The 21,693-nt window shown below is 32.3% G+C and overlaps 1 protein-coding gene across 3 annotated transcripts; it reads right to left on the bottom strand.

Moving 5' to 3' along the window:
* Positions 1-403: 403 nt before the first annotated feature.
* On the bottom strand, positions 404-21,678 carry LOC134725523 (uncharacterized). 3 transcript variants are annotated; one of them, XM_063589412.1, is made up of 11 exons: positions 21,492-21,678; positions 19,175-19,312; positions 18,477-18,581; positions 18,123-18,193; positions 16,909-16,981; positions 15,742-15,840; positions 14,623-14,859; positions 11,837-11,957; positions 8,883-8,949; positions 5,834-7,797; positions 404-5,800 (listed from the first exon to the last, which is right to left on the bottom strand). In XM_063589412.1, exons 1-11 carry the CDS (start codon positions 21,636-21,638, stop codon positions 5,445-5,447), a joined length of 3,378 nt encoding a protein of 1,125 aa, XP_063445482.1. In that variant the 5' UTR covers positions 21,639-21,678; the 3' UTR covers positions 404-5,444. The 3 variants fall into 3 exon arrangements, with proteins under 3 accessions (XP_063445482.1, XP_063445483.1, XP_063445481.1); XM_063589413.1 differs by having other exon boundaries at positions 5,867-7,797; XM_063589411.1 differs by having other exon boundaries at positions 404-7,797.
* Between the last annotated feature and the right edge of the window lie 15 nt (positions 21,679-21,693).

The following is a 21,693-nucleotide window of genomic DNA, read 5'->3' as shown; positions in this document are numbered from 1 at the left end:
AAACCAAATATCTTTGGTTGTCGACAATGTGATACCAATATCAGACCACAATTCTTTTTCTAGAAAACAAAAGATTGTGCACAGCAATCATGTAACCTTTGTTATTGTTGTGCCGTACTAAAAACTGATTGAGATTTTGGCAAGTTGGCAGGTAAGATGCATGCAAATTTGTGTTCTTTTCTCATATGTTTGTACTATCTGTGTCAGTCAGAGATGTCATAACACTAAAATCTGTGACCCTTTGCTCACTCACAAATCTCACTTAGAGTCCTAGACATGTTCTAAATCAGGGCCAAGCAACTTCTACTGCTACATATAGTATTCTTTAACACACAGAAAGAAACCAACTTCATCTCTCAAAAAATATGACTATAAAAGAAGTTTTACTTTGTAGATTTTCAATGTTTTATTTCAAAATTTTCCAAAAACAAAAGTTTGCAACCACTCAATACAACATACTATACCATATAAATACATTCTGCATCCTATTTTACATAAATAAATAATGTAAACTCTTGTACAAATATTGCAACTTGATTTACAAAATATACTTCACAAACTAATCAATATACACTTTCAACCATATCATCAAATAATTACAAAAGTCTTCTACACCCCAAAAACATGTTATTGTTATGAATATACAAAAAACAAGGAAATAATTCACCAACTGTTAAACTTTTTGAATGATCTTGGTTTACACAATACAAAACGATGAATTTGAAAACTACCTGGTATTATATAATACAACAAATTCTATGCATTAGAAAATGTAGATTGCAGATAAGAAAAGTACATTTGTCTAGAAATTTTAAATTGAGATACAAAAAGTTACTGTAAATTCAGAAATAATTGCAAGGTTTAATTCATGCAAATAATACCATTGGGCGCAGTATTGCAAACTCTAATTCTGATATCTGGTACATATATGAGTATGCAGATTATCATGAAATTGCAAAAAATCATTTCATTTTTGTCTATTCTTCACATTAAGAAATGTACAAAATTATCAGTAATAGTAAGTTCCTAAATTCTGATCTAGATCCTCAACCATAACTAAAATTAGTCTAAGATTTGCTCTGAGATGTTTTGGACTTGTTGGGCTCACGGGAAATGAGAGCACGGTCCATATAGAAAACATGAAAATTGCACACCCAAACTCAGACTAGCAAGTATATATCTATAAATCGTCACAGACCAATTTTCTTGTAGAAAAATATTACTTCATTTCAATACCAACCTACAATCCACAACAGATAAATATCTAAATAGCCTGAAACTAGGCCAGCTTGAACCATTTACCAAAATAAAAAGTCTCCATATAATGCACTTTTCTACCCTCCCACATATTATTGGTCCTTAAGAATTAGCAAATTATGTTTTACTTATACTGCTAACACACTGATATGTGTGACCTACTGTGCAGCAGAATATAAATTACATAAAACTATTTAAAAAAAATCCATTCAGAAGATACCGTAAACATAAAGATAAACAAAACTGAGGCATTGCATGAACTCCAAATAGAGGAAGAACTGGTGCCCCAACATTGTAATTGCCTCCTACTATGCATGTTTGACCTGTCAAATGTCAAAATGTCAAAATGAGGAATAGTAGTCTAGGACACATTTGTAAAACTGCAGAGCAGACAAATGAATTAGTATCTAAAAGTAAATTGTAGAACTGTGAAAGCATAAAACAAATTTGAGACATTTTATCAGGCAACCAATTTGTGATAGTGACCTTTAAGCATGTGTAGCATCAACTTATCAATTTAAGTACCTATTCCTCACAACTCTTGCTTGAGAAGTTTTTGTGTAAGCCTGTTAATGAGGTCCTTTTTGTGATTACATGCACAAACATAACATGTAAATGTGAAAGCCATATGACTCAGCATTATAGTACATGTATATTTATATTTAAACAAGAATGTGTCCCCAGTACACAGTCAGGGGCATTACTTAAACAAGTAACAATTAAAATTACCTATACAAGTAATGTTGAAAACGAGGCTAATTTAAATATAACTTATATAAGTTATTTTTCTGAATATTATTTTTATAGGTGTCCAAGAATACAGATTTTACTAGCTTTAAATAATTTTCACAGTTATCTGGTTATTTTCCCCTTGATATATAAAAACTAATTCTTCAGAAACACTAGTTAACTTTCCGATGCACTTATCTTTGATACCAACGCTTCTGGGTCAAAGATTGGTCTCTTGGGACTATTAATTTATCATTTTCCTCTAAAATCTTGAAGGTAGACTGATATAAATAGATAGATACTAGTGAATTAATTAAGACATGAAATTATTTATAATTTGTAACCTAAATCAATTACATATGTGCCTTAGATAAGTGTAATTGCAATTTTTTTCAAAAATGTTAAAAATAACTTATTCAAGTAATATTTTTGTCATTATTTTCAAAGTAACCCTTTATCTCTATACTCCTCTTAAATCTGATAAATTCTTTATTTTATGATATAAAATGTTGTTTAAAATCATGAAAACTACATTTAGTCTATGTTTCTATTGAAAATTAAAATAACTCTAATAAGTAATTTTATTATTTTCAAAATAAAAAATTACTTATATAAGTAATTAAAAAAAATAGCTTGTTTAAGTAATGCCCCTGAGTGGTACACGGATGCCCCATCCGCACAATCATTTTCTATGTTTAATGGACTGTGAAAATGGGGGAAAATCTCTATAAATTTGGCATTAAAATTAGAAAGATCATATCATAGGGAACATGTTTACTAAGTTTCAAAATGATTGGACTTCAACTTAATCAAAACTACCTTGACCAATAACTTTAACCTGAACCAAGATGAACAGACGAAGAGACAAACGAACGAACAGACGCACAGACCAGAAAACATAATGCCCATAAATGGGGCATAAAAAGAAAGTTTTTAATAATTGTCAGATGTCCAGATGTGCAAGAGTGATTAAAGATAAGTACTTCTTATGTCATGGATAATTCAGTAAGTGGTGAGGTATATTATGTTTTGCAATGACTGCATCATAATACATACTGTAAATTCAGAAATTATAACATTTTTATTAATGTGAACAATGCAACCGGGTAAGTAATGCAAAAATAAGAACTTGCATTCTTAATCAAAAATTTGTAAGGGTTCCGCGGAACCCAGTGTCTCGCCTACTTTTGCTGTAAATCGCAGGCTCAACAAAAGTGAGGAAAAAAATCAATAAAAATATTCCTCTTGATACTATCTTATGATTGTATGAAGCTTCTGTCCAAGTTTGGTAAAAATCTAGGATAGTTAATGAATCTAATAAATGTTTTGAAAACTTTAACTGCAGACTGTATGTAATGTTAACTGGAAGAAAATCTAAGTCCATTTAAAAGTAAAATACAGAAAAATGGAGTTATCTTTTTACAAAATTTACTTCTGGATCTTACTATCTTATGATCATAACTAAGCTTCTGTCCAAGTTTGGTACAAACCCAGGATAGTTTAAGAAAGATGTTAAAATTTTAATAACTTTAACCACAGAGTGAATGTAATGTTTCCCCGCAGAAAAACTAAGTCCATTTAAAAGTAAAATACGGAAAAAATGGATTTATTTTTTTACAAAATTTACTTCTGGATACTTTCTTATGATCATAAATAAGCTTCTGTCCAAGTTTGGTACAAACCCAGGATAGTTTAAGAAAGTCATTAAAATTCTAAAAACTTTAACCACAGAGTGAATGTAATGTTTCCCCGCAGAAAAAACTAAATCCATATTTAAAAGTAAAATACGGAAAAAATGGAATTTCAATTTTACAAAATTTACTTTTGGATACTATCTAATGATCATAAACAAGCTTCTGTCCAAGTTTGGTAGAAATCCAGTGTAGTTTAAGAAAGTTATTAAAATTCTAAAAACTTTAACCACAGAGTGAATGTTATGTTTCCCCGCAGTAAAAAGTAAGTCCATTTATAAGTAAAATACAGAAAAAATGGAATTTTATTTTTACAAAATTTACTTCTGGATACTATCTAATGATCATAAACAAGCTTCTGTCCAAGTTTGGTAGAAATCCAGTATAGTTTTAAGAAAGTTATTAAAATTTCAAAAACTTAAACCACAGAGTGAATATTTGTGGACGCCGCCGCCGCCGCCGACGGAATGTAGGATCGCTTAGTCTCGCTTTTTCGACTAAAGTCGAAGGCTCGACAAAAATAGAAAGAGCTGTATGCAGATTTCACAGAAATCAAAATTATCAATCTGACGTCCATTCTCTAAAAAAAGCAATAATAAATGCATGCAATAATTTCTTAATTTACAGTATTTCGCATAAGTAGCAGTTAATTTGTCAAATTTACCTGCTGTACAGGCACTCATATATTTCTATGTTCACTTATTAATAAAAGAATAATCCTGTTTTAAAAATAAATTCGACCCTATTATGTGATCTTGTTGCATACCCATAAATCTCTGTACTACATGTACTTATTTGCAGATATAACTTACAATATCTTATGCCCATAATAACATGCATAAAAATGTATAATGCTGTACAGTGATATTTGATCTGAGACAATATATATATACATGTGAGAAAATGCCAGCATGCTTTCTGAACACACATAGTCCTTTTGCAGCTGTGGATGCACTAATCAAAGACCTTGCAACCTTTCAACTTAGTCTAACCTAACTAACCTGCGACCTTGCATGCTTTTAACATGGTCCAATCAAACCTGAAATTTTGCAGCGGTTTTTGAAGCCTGACATCTCATTTTACAGGACTTGTGACCTTTAAAAATATTGTATTTTATTAGCTTTAGAGATATGGTGACAGAGGGATTTTTTAAATGTTACGTGGTGACCTAATAAGGAGTACTAGAGCCTCTGTCTCTCTAGTTCAAGATGTATAAACCATATCAGTTGAGAGGTACAACTAAAAAGTCATGCCCAAATGTGCACATTAACTACAAATACATAATGCTACACCCTCATAGTAACAGGTAAATTCTTTATATCTTACCATAACCTACCCAGTAGGCTGTACTGTTGGTTATTTATATTGTTAATAATTCAATACAATTAATTCTGCACGGCAGCATGCCAGTTTTATCAATACCAAAAATTAATAACTTTGAAAATAAATAATTTCTGTGTACTCTTTTTACTAAGCCTTAACTTGCTGGATTCAAAGTTATTTGTTTTTAACTATTTTCCAATTTTGATGATGTTCCAAGACTATTTATATTCGCAAAATTTTTCTACACACGAAAAAATTAATTGGTTTACAGTATTTTCTTCTTTTTATCATGAAAATTAAACATACAATCATTGTAAACAATTCAAACCAAACTTCCATACATTAAAACACAAAAAACATATTTTTATAAATTATTACAAAAATCCCTGAATGACTTGAATATAAACATTTTGTATAGAAAAATACATTAAATATCATTTGTTACTATCTACGCTTCTTTCGAAGATTAAGACCTTTCCCGAACCATCCTGGACATGCTGGAACTGACATGCTCCTCATTAGTTTAGGTTTTTCTTGATCTTCTTTTTCGTTATCACCTTGACCTTCCTTTTCACCTTCACATTGTTCAGTTTCATCTTCAATATCTATAACAATAGGATTTGATGGTTCTGTACTTTTAATTGCTACAGGCTCTTTTTTCTGGCTCTTGGAATGATTTAAATCAATTTTTCTTGGAGTAGTTTCTGAAACAATGTCCTCTTCTTCTTTCTGAATGTCATCTATATAACTATAGCTTCTCTTCAGACCTGTTCTTGGTGATATACTTTCAGTCGTCAGACCTGGTCTTGGTGATATACTTTCAGTCGAAGGACCTGTTCTTGGTGATATACTTTCAGTCGTCAGACCTGTTCTTGTAGGTTTACTTTCTTCAGTCTTCAGACCCGTCTTTGAAGATACACTTTCAACTGTCTGTTTCTCATTTTGAGATCTTTGGTAATTTTTATCACAGTTAGGAGACAATGATTGCATCTGTTCTTTATTTAAGTATGAATGATCTTGTAATATTGGTTCTACCTTCAATGCATTAGTCATATGATTAACTGGTACCAAACTATTGACATTTCTAGCACTATATGTTCCATTTAGAACTTTATCTGACTGGAAACCAGTTAATCCATTGCTAGGTAACATAGGATTAACACTGTTACCTGGCAACAAAGCATTTAAATAATTGCTTGGTAGCAGACCATTCATAAGATTATTCTGAAAGACTTGCGGCATGTAAAGCGGCGAAATATTGTTCATTGGAAATGCAAATTTTGCATAGTCAAAAAATGGCATTAAAGGTGCCATTGGTAAATTAGACAAGTTTGTAAAATTTGGCACATTTGCACCCTGAGTAAAGGAAGAGGTATGATTTAGCACACATTTGCACAGATGTTTATGCTGATGACAAATTGGACACAGCAATAAATATGTTTGGCCATTCTGAGCACACTTACATTTATCTGGAGTGTGTCTACAAAACTGGCACGGCATTAGCTTATTGTTGAAGGAAGACTGACATTTACACAATGTTTTCAACAATCCACACGCATTACATTTGGAGGACTGACATTTACATGATGTTTTTGACAATCCACATGCACAACATTTGGAGGACTGACATTTACATGATGTTTTTGACAATCCACATGCACTACATTTGGAAGGATGTTCCTTAATGTTTGTTTTGCATTCACATTTATTGAGAGGATTTCTACATAGTAGACAAATAGTTGGAGTTGTTGTTTTTGGACAAGTACATGGATGTTTTTCACATTTACCACACGCTGGTGGTTTTCTTTTCTTTACAGATTCTAGTACAGTACACGGACAGTCACCACTAACACCGTGACAGTTTGGACAGAATGATTTCCTAACCCTTCTTCCTCTACTGCTTTGTGTAACAGTTGTAGAATTAGATATAGGTTCTGAGTGTCCTATTTTTGAATCACCCTTTCCATCCGGACTACATTTTTCGTTATTTAGGATTGAATTTGTTTTTGATTTTCGGGGACTAGCAGCACACTTTTCTTTACAAGGAACAGTTACCGTTTTGCTTCTAGAATCTATGTTTTGTAATTCTTCTGGTGATCTCATTTTGCCATGAGAATTAGTACAATTGTTTTTTACTTTATTATTTTTGGCACTGTTGTTTTCCAGCTTAGGGTTCTTTCCAGCAAATGTTGTTAAATCTATAATTGGTTCAACTTTGACCTCCTTCCTTTGATTATCCCCTTGATCGACATATTTCTGGAATGCAACTTCACCAAACTTTATTTGTTGTCTACCGTTTGGCACCCCAGGTAGAAATGGAGGTAAAGAATATGGATTGTAAGGATTTAATGGCGATTTTGCCCACATTGCATTATAGCGGTAGAAATTCTCGGTATGAGTTTTTTCCAGCGCTGTTTTAAGAGCATGGTTATGGTGAATTAATGAATGATCTAAAGGATTATGAATAAAATGATTTTGATCATGAATCTTCTCCGTTTTTACAACAGTTAATTCTGTATTCATTTTTTCCTGAGTATTTATTCCCACGGAATAATTTGTTGAACTTCCTGCAACAGAACTTGAAGGAAATATTTTTACATCAGTCAAATTTGTGTTACTTAATCTTGCTAAATTCTTATTCCTTTCAGATTCTATTGAATTTCTACGATTTGCATCAACTAAATTTCTATGTCTAGTAATATCATCAATGTCTGGTTTTAGCAGAATCTTTTTACTTGTTGTGTCATTTTCTTTTTCATGAAGAGATGTTGCAAGAGAAAATAATGGGTCTTCTTCCCTACAAGATGAATAATATTCATATTAGCATTTCTTTGTGAGCAATTATTTTTGTTTGATGCTAATCTTCAACTAGAGACTCCAAGAAAATTGAATTGCTATTTTCAAAAATACATAAAACTGTATTAAAATCCTATGGTTGTATTATATGGTAATTATGAGCACATGAGACCATATAGATCATTTTTGAGTCGTATTTGTACATTGCTTTGATTAAAAGGGAAAATAAGAATGTGCCCAAAGTACACAGATTCCCCACTCGCACTATCCTTTTCCATGTTCCATGGACCGTGAAATTGGGGTCAAAAGTCTAATTTGGCATTAAAATAAGAAAGATTATACTATAAGGAACATATGTACTAAGTTTCAAGTTGATTGGACTTCAATTTTATCAAAAACTACCTTGACCAAAAACTTTAATCTGAAATTCCCACTTTCATTTTCTATGTTCAGTGGACTGTGAAATGGGGGTCAAAAGATCATATCATAAGCAACAAGTGTACTAAGTCTCAAGTTGATTGGACTTCAGCTTCATCAAAAACTACCTTGACCAAAATCTTTAACCTGAAACTCTGACTTTCATTTTCTATGTTCAGTGGACCGTGAAATTGGGGTCAAACGTCTAATTTGGCTTTAAAATTAGAAAGATAATATCATAAGCAACAAGTGTACTAAGTTTCAAGTTGATTGGACTTCAGCTTCATCAAAAACTACCTTGACCAAAAACTTTAAATCCTGAACGAGCGGATGCACAGACGGACGAACAGACGAATGAACGGAGGCACAGACCAAAAAACATAATGCCCCCTCTACTATCGTACGTGGGGCATAAAAGGGGAAGAACCTTAGAACTGTTAAATTATCTGGCACTGTATAACCTACTTATAACATGATATAGTTGGAACTACCACTGCATATAATCAAGTTACATCTTTTCAATGTCTTTTCAATGATGCTCAAAACCTTCTTCAAAGATTGACGAGCTGATACACCAAAAAGTATAGCCATACATGGACAAGAAATTAGAGATACATTATCTTCATATAAAACTTTTTAGTGATAAGAAAATAAGTTAACAATACATACTCAAAATACTCAGGTATGGAATACCCAAGATGCCTCATCACTTGTCTCATTACATCATCACATCGACCTGTAATAAAATTGATATACAATAAATATGCAAAACTGTTTTGGAATTTCTTTGCTTTATTGTGGAACAGAATATTAATGATAAGTAAAATTAAATTACAAAAATAAAAAGAACACTTTATAAATTTCATGTGTTTTAGGTGCTTGTTTGTATTTAAATTCAAATATTTAAAAGCCAAGGTTTTGCATTTTTTTTAGTTGCAAATGTACTTATAAAAGGTCAACATACCTATGCATGATTTAAATAACATTTACTCAAACTGCTATTGAATTCTTAAAATGAAAGTGACCTCTATGTAAAAAGACAGTTTTACATAAATCATCAAAGTATTCATTCTTCCAATTCCCTCCCAAAAAAATAGGTTTCATTACCCCTGATTCTAAACTTTCAAAAACTGAATATTATTTTTTAAATAAATAAATAGAGAATGTGTCCCCATGGACACAGATGATGCCTAATTTAAGTTGGATAACAGACACTATAATTTTGGCAATTTTTCAATTTATAAAGGGGCACAAATCTAGAATGGTTACAGCAATGCCACCAAAATTCAAACTTGATCTGTGTTTTGTGGTAATGAGCATTGTGTAAATGTTTCATAATATTTGGTTGAACCCTGAACAGTTGTGGCAAATTTGAACACAATATTCAAGCTTGATTCTGTCTAACAAATCTATTGCACAATACTGTGAAATTAAAGATTCTTCTTGAAAATTAAAAAAAATGTTGAAAAATATTTGAACCCCTCCTAGAAGCAATAACCCCCACTCTTAAACCCAACCCTTCCTTTGTAGTATGGAACCTTGTAGTGCGATTTCAGAGATATCCATATTCTTAAACACGAGTTATTGTCTGGAAACAAGAAAAAATGCTTGTTTTTGACCCTTTTTGGACCCTTTATTCCCACATGATTTGGGCAACTACCCCCAAACTCAATCCCAGCCTTCCTTTTGTGACATGGAACCTTGTGGTACAATGTAAGAGAGATCCATACACTTACACACAAGTTATAGTCCAGAAACTACAAAAATGCTAGTTTTTTACCCCTTTTTGGCTCTTAATACCTAAACTGTTGGCACCATAGCCCCCAAAATGAATCCAAAACTTCTACTTGTGGTATTAAACATAAGGCCACGGTTTTTCAATTTGTTGGTTTACGGATTTTCCCCATGAAAAAGTCGGGTCAGTCGGTCAGGAAAAAAAAGAAAAAAAAATATCTTTCAAGACAGAAAAAAAAGCAAAATAAATATACATTTCACCTTTCTAACAAAATGTGTTTATGCTATTTTATAATCATTTCAAATTTTAGTTCGATGAAATATTCTTGTTTAGCTGTCATAAATGAAATATCGGATGACATTGTCTAATGATTTGCCGTAAAAAAAGGGGGGTGTTCAGACAAAGACGAAATTAAATTGTCTTTTCATAAACAAGAAAAACAAATTCGCGTAGCTCTTAATCAATTCCAGAAAATTTGGTGAGTAATGATCTTCAAAAACGAAAACTGATAAAGAAAAAAATGTAAAAAACGTCGTACGAAAATAAGTTTCAACACACGTGTCAAAAACGTAATAGACTCGTCCACAGAAAAAACGAGAATATCGGGTTAATCTAGTGTCATGCATTCCCGTTTTTAATCCAAATGGATGATATTTATTTTTTTATTATCCATGAAACAAGAAAATTCTAAATGACTTGTTGATATTCAGAACTTTTACTTCCAAGGTGCTTTCCACCTGTCCACAATTGGACAAATCTATTTCTATGAGATTATGCATCTTACAGACTGATGACAAATAAGGGAAACGAACTTATTGTGTAATGGGTTTTAAACACAGATTTCTTTCCACAAAATTATTTGCGTAAACGACATTTCAAGGTCAGTTATAATTGATTTGTCTATTTTTAGAAACGTAATCTGGAAGTTTGTTTTTTTCACAACAGAGAGTGTTATCAATTTTGTTAGTGATTCATGCATTTTATTTCATAACAAAAGAAGAATTTAATTATTTTTCAGGGATAATGTATTTTTTTGGGTCGGCGGGAATAAAAAAGCATGAAAAGTCAATTTTATTTTTATTCTAGGAATCGGCAAAATCTGGTCGGCGGATCCGTAAACCAACAAATTAAAAAATCCTGGCCTAATGATACAACTTCAAAGCAATTAAAATACTTCTACACAAGTTTATATACTGAAAGTAGAAAATGCTTGTTTTGGGCCCCTTATTCCAAAACAGTTTGGACCATCATCCCTTAAATCAATCCACACCTTCCTTTTGTTGTCTTGAACCTTCTTACTTAATTTGATAGAGATCCATTTACTTGAACTAAAGTTATTGTCCTGACACAAAATGTGACTTCAGATGATGCACACAACAACGACATCATACCATTATACGATCCCAAAATATTGTTTGCGATTGTATAAAAATGGAGAATGCTTTTGAAACAAATAACACTTACCTCATAGCCTTATATTACTAGGGATTAATTTATGTAGATACCAATATTTGTGGATTGAGCCAAAAAAAATTAAATTGTTTTACATTTGTGATTTGCAGCCTTTTATAGCTGACTAAGCTTGTTGAGAGTTGTTCCATTGGCAATCAAAGCACATCTCCTTTTTATTACTTCAGAAAATATGTAATATATTGAATATTTGAATTTTTGGTTAATCTCTTTACCCACAAAAGTTGGTATTCCATGAATAATAAATCCACAGTTTAATATCTCCAATCTATAAATCAAATCATAAAATATTGTTTTACATTGGTCTGATCTTATGTAAAGTTTATGAAATTCTCTTTTTTTTCATGTGCCGTTGTATCATGGGCATCAACCCTTTCCTTCTACAAACACCCCTAAATTATCATATGTTAAAATTTACCATTGATTTTTGTAGTAGCAGCATCATCTCTTGGTGTCCACTGTAAGTTTATTATATACAATTGGGGTCGGTTCTTCTTGTTTCTGTCCATACACCACAAACATGAGTATTTTTTCAGTATCTAAAAAACCAGACAATATAGTCATATTATGAAAAGAATTCAATATGGGTATAACTATAACATCAAAACTACGGTTAAAAATTATGTTCTTGAGAAAGTATTATCAGTATTATAAAAAATTACTTTACACCAAGATCCTTAACACAGGATAAGGGTTTAAATCATAATTGAATGCTGTACATTGACCTATAGTGGCTTACATCTATGCAATATTAGGTCTGGTCTGATGGAGAGTTGTCCGATTAGCAATCATACCACATTTTCTCATTTTTACATAATCCCAGAATACATATAGAATAATAGGTAGTTTCGTTTTTGATACTGACTATATCATGTGGAATATCTAGACGAGCCCGTTATCAGAACTAACCTTGAGACCAGATCCTAAACATAGGATTATATCACATCTATCAGAACCAATCTTGAGACTAGATCCTAAACATAGGATTATATCACATCTATCTGAACCAACCTTGAGACTAGATCCTAATCATAGGATTATATCACATCTATCAGAACCAACCTTGAGACTAGATCCTAAACATAGGATTATATCACATCTATCAGAACCAACCTTGAGACTAGATCCTAAACATAGGATTATATCACATCTATCAGAACCAACCTTGTGACTAGATCCTAAACATAGGATTTTATCACATCTATCAGAACCAACCTTGTGACTAGATCCTAAACATAGTATTATATCACATCTATCAGAACCAACCTTGAGAATAGATCCTAAACAAAGGATTATATCACATCTATCAGAACCAACCTTGAGAATAGATCCTAAACATAGGATTATATCACATCTATCAGAACCAACCTTGAGACTAGATCCTAAACATAGGATTATTTCACATCTATCAGAACCAACCTTGAGACTAGATCCTAAACATAGGATTATTTCACATCTATCAGAACCAACCTTGAGAATAGATCCTAAACATAGGATTATATCACATCTATCAGAACCAACATTGAGTCTAGATCCTAAACATAGGATTATATCACGTCTATCAGAACCAACCTTGAGACTAGATCCTAAACATAGGATTATATCACATCTATCAGAACCAACCTTGAGACTAGATCCTAAACATAGGATTATATCACATCTATCAGAACCAACCTTGAGACTAGATCCTAAACATAGGATTATATCACATCTATCAGAACCAACCTTGAGACCAAATCCTAAACATAGGATTATATCACATCTATCAGAACCAACCTTGAGACTAGATCCTAAACATAGGATTATATCACATCTATCAGAACCAACCTTGAGACCAAATCCTAAACATAGGATTATATCACATCTGTCAAAACCAACCTTGTGACTAGATCCTAAACATAGGATTTTATCACATCTATCAGAACCAACCTTGTGACTAGATCCTAAACATAGTATTATATCACATCTATCAGAACCAACCTTGAGAATAGATCCTAAACAAAGGATTATATCACATCTATCAGAACCAACCTTGAGAATAGATCCTAAACATAGGATTATATCACATCTATCAGAACCAACCTTGAGACTAGATCCTAAACATAGGATTATTTCACATCTATCAGAACCAACCTTGAGACTAGATCCTAAACATAGGATTATTTCACATCTATCAGAACCAACCTTGAGAATAGATCCTAAACATAGGATTATATCACATCTATCAGAACCAACATTGAGTCTAGATCCTAAACATAGGATTATATCACGTCTATCAGAACCAACCTTGAGACTAGATCCTAAACATAGGATTATATCACATCTATCAGAACCAACCTTGAGACTAGATCCTAAACATAGGATTATATCACATATATCAGAACCAACCTTGAGACTAGATCCTAAACATAGGATTATATCACATCTATCAGAACCAACCTTGAGACTAGATCCTAAACACAGGATTATATCACATCTATCAGAACCAACCTTGAGACTAGATCCTAAACATAGGATTATATCACATCTATCAGAACTAACCTTGAGACTAGATTCTAAACATAGGATTATTTCACATCTATCAGAACCAACCTTGAGACTAGATCCTAAACATAGGATTATTTCACATCTATCAGAACCAACCTTGAGACTAGATCCTAAACATAGGATTATATCACATCTATCAGAACCAACCTTGAGACTAGATCCTAAACATAGGATTATATCACATCTATCAGAACCAACCTTGAGAATAGATCCTAAACATAGGATTATATCACATCTATCAGAACCAACCTTGAGACTAGATCCTAAACATAGGATTATATCACATCTACCAGAACCAACCTTGAGACTAGATCCTAAACATAGGATTATATCACATCTATCAGAACCAACCTTGAGACTAGATCCTAAACATAGGATTATATCACATCTATCAGAACCAACCTTGAGACTAGATCCTATACATAGGATTATTTCACATCTATCAGAACCAACCTTGAGAATAGATCCTAAACATAGGATTATATCACATCTATCAGAACCAACATTGAGTCTAGATCCTAAACATAGGATTATATCACATCTATCAGAACTAACCTTGAGACTAGATCCTAAGCATAGGATTATATCACATCTATCAGAACCAACCTTGAGACTAGATCCTAAATATAGGATTATATCACATCTACCAGAACCAACCTTGAGACTAGATCCTAAACATAGGATTATATCACATCTATCTGCAGCTTTTGCAGCCTCTTTCCATCTGTATGGACATTTCATCCCTCCCTTCTCTCCAAAGTGTACTATAGTATCCTTAAGTGGCTGTTTACAGGTATGACAATTCCTGTCTGTCTGGTGACGTCTCACCCCTGTCTTCTCAGTCACATCAAATAGTCGGATGTACTCTTGATGTGGCCGGCAACTGTAACAAATCTGACAAAGACATAAATAAATAAGTTTACTAATTATGAAGGATGATTTTTTATTTGCTTAACATGATTGATGACCATGATGATGGCTGTTTGAAAGTTGAAAATCAACTGCATATTGAGGAAGAGAACATGAAAATAAATCCTGCTTTGTACTAGACATACCATATAAGACAATTTATTAATGTGGAACTTCAAAAATAGCTCACATCTTACAACTCATGTACTGAAGAAAAAGTTTTTTCAATATACAGACAAAGTATCAGCAAATAGGAAGAGATTTCTAAATATCTGAAATTCACTCAAACAAATAACTCATCTATGTTAGACTGATGACCACTTAATAAGTCATTCTGTTACAGTAGTATCCAAAAAGGGCTGACAGATATATTTGTTAGAAGAATAGACAGACAGATGGACAAGGTGCACACAATCTAGCCCCTACTCCTGGAGTGGGATAAAATTACTGCAAATTCAGAAATTAAATTTAATGTGTGCATTTATTATCCCATTTTTGAAAGAAAAGATCAATTCTTGTGATTTAATGAAAATCTGCATACAGATAAATGTATCAGATATTAGAATGTTAGTTAGTTCTTATTGTAAATATAATCACCATGTCACATTAAAAAAACAATTCCCAATAATATCTGAATTTAAAGTATTAAATATATCAACTTTTTTTTTAAAAATATGCTACACGAAATGAAGGTGTGATTTACCAGAGAAATTCTAAATCCAAGAGGCATAACTCCTGTAAAACTAGTTGCACAGTTCAATAAAATATCAACAGTACAGCCTAATTGTGTATAGATGACATAAAGATGATAAATAATTGCAATGCAAAACTATTGAATCTAAATATGATCCTTGTAACATAACTTACCTCTATGTACATATTTCCATGGATTTCTGATAATTTTCTTCTGTTCAGACCACTTCTCATGTGTAAACCATCACAATTTTGAGATACAACATGTGATACCTGGAATTAACAAGAATGTGTCCTCAGTACACGAATGCCCCACTTGCACTATCATTTTCTATGTTCAGTGGACCGTGAAATTGGAGTAAAAGCTCTAATTTGGCATTAAAATTAGAAAGATCATATCATAGGGAACATGTGTACCAAGTTTGAAGTCGATTGGACTTCAACTTCATCAAAAACTACCTTGACCAAAAACTTTAACCTGAAGCGGGACAGACAGAAGGACGGACAGACAAAGGGACGCACAGACAAGAAAACATAATGCCCCTCTACTATCGTAGGTGGGGCATAAAAATATCTTAATGGGTTAATTTTTTGATAATAAATAATGCAGTGATTTTTTTTTCTAGATTACTTTTCAGCACACTTTAATAATGTTTCTTATGGTTGGACTTCAATATGATGTCCATCTTAAATATAGATTAGACCGTTGGTTTTCCCGTAAGAATGGTTTTACACTAGTAATTTTGGGGCCCTTTATAGCTTGTTGTTCGGTGTGAGCCAAGGCTCCGTGTTGAATGCCGTACTTTAACCTATAATGGTTTAATTTTTAAATTGTTATTTGGATGGAGAGTTGTCTCATTGGCACTCACACCACATCTTCCTATATCTATCACATTGTCTACTGGATTTTTAACAAACAATTAAAACTTTATGATAAACTTTTTGTAAAAACTCTTTACCAGTTAATGTTCCACAACCAAAATTCAAAATGTATGTGACCTGTATTCTATAATTTCATTACATAGTGTTAGAATCTAAAACAGATTTTATCAAGTGGTACATTTTTTATCATCTGGTAGTTTCTTGTTTTAATTTATTATAAAACTTCAAAGTCAAATGTGACCTACTTGGAATGGACACTTCCTTTGACAAAATATTGTACTTCTATAACCTATAATTTTAAACACACAGAAACATTCAAAAACTAATTTGGGCGTATGAGACAATGAATACATACATGATCACAAAAATGAAAAAATGCTACATTCTTACAACTCTGTTGAACTAAGGAATAACAATCCATATCAGTTACTTTATAAACAAACCTCATATAATACTTACATGTCCTTCATCTTGTAACTTCTTGATGCTCATATGTGTCAAAGTAGGCTTGGCATCACATAAATCTTGAGCTCTGTTAAAAATAAATGAGGGGTGAAACAAAAATGTATTTCCTTTGTACACAGTTTCTGGCTCACACTATCCCATTTCCATGATCATTCAACAATTAATTTTTAGTCAAAATCCTAACTTTGCATACATCAAATAACCAGATGCTCCACAGGGCGCAGCTTTATACGATCACAGAGGTCGGACCCTGAACAGTTGGGGCAAGAAATGAAGCAACATTTAAGCTTGATACAGCTCTGAATTTGGATTGTGATTAAATAGTTGACACAACATAGGTTTCTGACACAGAATGAATGTGGTCTAAAAACTTAAACTTAAACATCTTAAATTTGACATTTACCTATTATGATCCAATATCCAAAATATTAATTCATGGTTAGATTCAGCATATCATAGAACCCCAAGAATTCAATTTTTGATGAAATCAAACAATGTTCAATTTTTGATGAAATCAAATAATGTTCAATTTTAGACCCTTTAAACTTCAATGTGGACTAATTTGATAACCAAGCCCAAGTATTATAAATCTAAATAATAACAATAAAAAGGTGTCCAGTGCTTTTTATAAATAGTGAGAACCACAATATAATTGTTTTACACCGCTGGAATGGATGATACTAACAGATTTAATTTGTATGATTTCCCTGTATATTTTAACCTCAAACTTGGGTGTATTTTTGATTTACAGAAAATTTACTTTCTTTTACTTTAAGATGTCATCAGAAATGGAGAATCACTCTGAGGAAAGTGATAAACATTGTTTCTGTAGATTTCAGTAATCTCTAAATCAATCTCCTTTCTTAAAATTTAACCAGGGTTTTGTAAATCTTCAAAACATGAAAATAAACACACAGCTGTAGTCAGAATTCCCATTGGGGGGTTCCGATCCCGGATCCCGCTTACTGTTTTGTCAGATTCCAGTATCCTGCTTACACTATATACGTAAGCAATTTTCACTTTTTTGTCATTTCCCGGGTCCCGCTAGACCTCATTTCCCGTTTACAAAAAATCGGCAATCCCGCGTCATGCTTAGACCTTAATGAGACCCACTAGTCAGTTCAATAGTTCTGTAGATGCAATAGATGCTGAAATTAAACTGCAAGAAATATTAGAGAAAGAATAATGCAAGCTTTTAGAAAACCTACTTGGGTTGTTGCCCCTTTTGTAGCAGTGTCCAAACTCCATTTGGTCCCCTGTAATCTGGTATAGAGGCTGCCTAATAGAAAATAAAATTCTTTCAGATTAATACAGAAATTCATACACATGAAATGTAGAGCATGCATCAATAAGACTTTAATTAGATAATGTTCTTTTACATTTATATGATCAATCTGTGTGGTGAAACTGGCTGTTTCAAAACTTTTTTTCATTTTTAAAATATATCTTTTCTTTTTAAACTAAATTCCACACATAAATAATTCTGTAATTATCCACATACACTGACAGCTAGTTATATGTATAAGAGTGTGTAAATACTAGGATCATGGAAAGAAACTTACTGTACTAATACCAGCACCTGTATATACAACTACTTTATTGGAATGTCTTATGGCTTCAGCTAGTTCTTCACATTTCAACTCAAGTTCTTCAGCAGGATCTTCAATCTAGAACAAGATTTTATACAATAATCAAGTAAATTGACAGAGATGTTATCCCTATACTAGTGGGGCATTAAACAACATCAGACAACAGCGTTAAAATTAGAAAGATTCTATTGAAGGGAAGAACTACCTTGAACAAAAACCTGAGGCAGGACCAACGAACAGTCAGACACACAGACTGACAAACACACCTAGGTGGGGCATAAAAAATGTAAAACGATGTACAAAGACTAGTTAAATTTATGTTTCATTTTAGTCTTCAGTAAAATAAATCCGTCCTTGAATTGCAAGTCAGGTAAATATATGTAATATTATGGAATTTCAGAAATTCCAGAAATTATGTCACCCAATCAAAAATGTTGGTGACATATTGCTTTTCCTCTGTTTCTTTTTTACCCAATATATACATATTACTCTTATAATGGCACCCTCAAGAAGTTTGTGTGACATATTGTTATTCTATGTTTTTTTTTTCTTCTTTTTATGTCACCCTGACATATTATAAATATTATTTTTATTTCAAAACCGTCTTGCACATGTTGCACAAGGGAGGAAATATGCAACAAAAGCTATCTATATACATATTTTACCAGTACCTCTAATACTCTTTGTTTTAATGCTCCTCTCCTTTCTTTTAATTTAACCAATCGATTAGTTATTTCTGGAGATTGTGTCAAAATATCTTTATCTTCATCTGTTATATCATGGTCTTTTTTCTTTAATATTTTTGAAACCTGTAAAATTTCAAAAGTCATCTTTCAGTCTAAAAGGTACTAACTGTTAACATGGAAAAATAATCCAAAAATTGCTCAACTGCTTCTAAACCAAAGACTATTTAATATTTAGTAAGATTTAACTCCACTAATAATTAATGATATTTGTGCATAAAGTATAAGTAGCAAGGACATATTTGAATGAATTTTCCTTCTGATATTTTGTTTTGTTAAGCTTCTCTCTATATAATTAGTATACATGAATGGTTCCTTTAAAAAAAATACAACAATGTGTAAAACTTGTCATTCAAGGGTGAAACTAGGCAATGTTGACTTGTACATGCCACACAGACACTGTTATTCAGCTTTCCTTTTATATTTTATACTTTTTAGTCGGTGAAAAAGAAGGATCTTACATTATAAACATTTCTGAACGTCAGAATTCCTTAACCTATGGAGGTATTAAAATGAATGAAAGATAGCCTATTATTTTCTCTGTATGTTTTTACCATTGGTCATGTTTTACGCGACATAACTTGTGAAAAACATTTCTGATTTAAATTCAATAGCAATCTGCCAAGAACTGTACACATAAGACATGTAAGACAAATATAACTAAACCAGATAAATGTCTGATGCTAAAATGTAAAAGTGATTGTTGTATATGATGTCAATAGTCGACAGCGCTAATTCTCTGAACAACAGGCGCAGATTTCCAAATAACAATAAGGTGTATATGTACATCAGTCTTTATGATGCATAACCCTGATACCCTCATTCATATATATATGTAGGACTTTAAAAGTGCAATGATCACTCTAAAGTGCGATGGTCTACATCAAAGTAAGATGGCGTCTCACTCTAAAGTGCGATGGTCTACATCAAAGTAAGATGGCGTCTCACTCTAAAGTGCGATGGTCTACATCAAAGTAAGATGGCGTCTCACTCTAAAGTGTGATGGTTGTTTGTTCGCTTAAGTACAATGGTGTATCAAGCTTATGGTTCAAAGGGTAGGAATCAAAGTATTAAAATATTGAGGTTTCAAAAGTCTTTTTGCAAAAGCTATTATGCTAAGGTGTAACATATCTGATAGGCTTTACAATTTATCAGTAGGCTGAAGACTTCAAGTGATTGTTACTAAATTAACAAGTCTGACCAAGTAATAATTGCTATAAAGGTAATTTATGTTTTGCAAATATTGTATTTCAGGTAAAATGAATTTTTAACAATTTAGAGTGTATTGCATATGTGGATAATTGGTGTAGATTACATTTGTCATTAAAAATTAAAATTATTAAATTCGTTCATTGTCTGAATATGCAACATTTATTCGTATGAGCTTTAATCTAAATGAGAGAGAATTCGAAATGCAATGGTTGCAGAGCTTTCTCCTTTTTTGTAGCGAGTACAAATACATGTTTTATTTTCCTACAATGTACAGTAAGAACTAATGTTTTAGCAGACAATTTATAGTTAACACTTGAAAACATGTATCTCTATTTTACCGATGATACTTTTCATTAAAATCAACAGCATTTTATAGCGGATCACAAAGTGAACTGCAACATAAACAATGATTTGAATGTTGCCCTTCCCTTCAAATAGAAGCAGGATAAGAATACATATACGGTTTTGTATCATATAATAAAGGGTTGACTGTAGAATACAAGTTCTTCCTGCAGCACTTGAGAAAAAAATAGACATTGTTATTCAGCCAAGGAAGAATGGTTAAATCAAATCAATTACTCATTTTCAAATTTAGGGCCTCGATTCGTTCTATTTCAGAAATGTTGAGTTTGTTTTAAGGATTACAATAGTTATATAGGTTAATTAAGGTAACAAATATATGTCATTGGAGAGATAATTCAAGTGGGAACATATTTATCCAGGTCACAAAGTAAGTGAAAGTCTTAGAAAAAATTTACAACAATAATTTGAAGCATTGTCGCAAATTAGCTTCCTCCCTTGTGTTTTTTTAGGGGTTCGTATGGATAGTAAACCCGGCAATTGTAACAAGCCCCTGTGCTGTGTGTAACAAATTGTAACCCGAGAGCATGATTTTTCTTGCAAAATTGCTTGTCTCCACCAGGACCTCTGTGTTACATGGTGCACATTTTGTGCCTATAAAGTTACATGATATATTTGGAGTTGTAAGAGTAAAAGTGTATGCTATACAAAGTAGTGCGAAATGTTTGCATACTTTTCTTATTTTGGCTTTATGTTCGTTTTCGAAAATAATTTGATTAAGTCTTGCTTCTTTTTTGGCCTGTCTGGACGATGTAAAGTCTACTTTTTCTTCTAATTTTTCTTGATCTTCGATTTCATCCGATTCCTCGTCGGACGACATTTTCACACAAAAGAAGTTATGTCGCTTACGTTAATACAAATTATAAACATTTGCT

The sequence above is a fragment of the Mytilus trossulus genome, chromosome 7, assembly GCF_036588685.1.
Source record: "Mytilus trossulus isolate FHL-02 chromosome 7, PNRI_Mtr1.1.1.hap1, whole genome shotgun sequence".
Taxonomy (NCBI): Eukaryota; Metazoa; Mollusca; class Bivalvia; order Mytilida; family Mytilidae; genus Mytilus; species Mytilus trossulus.
This window is presented reverse-complemented; position numbering and strand designations above follow the sequence as displayed.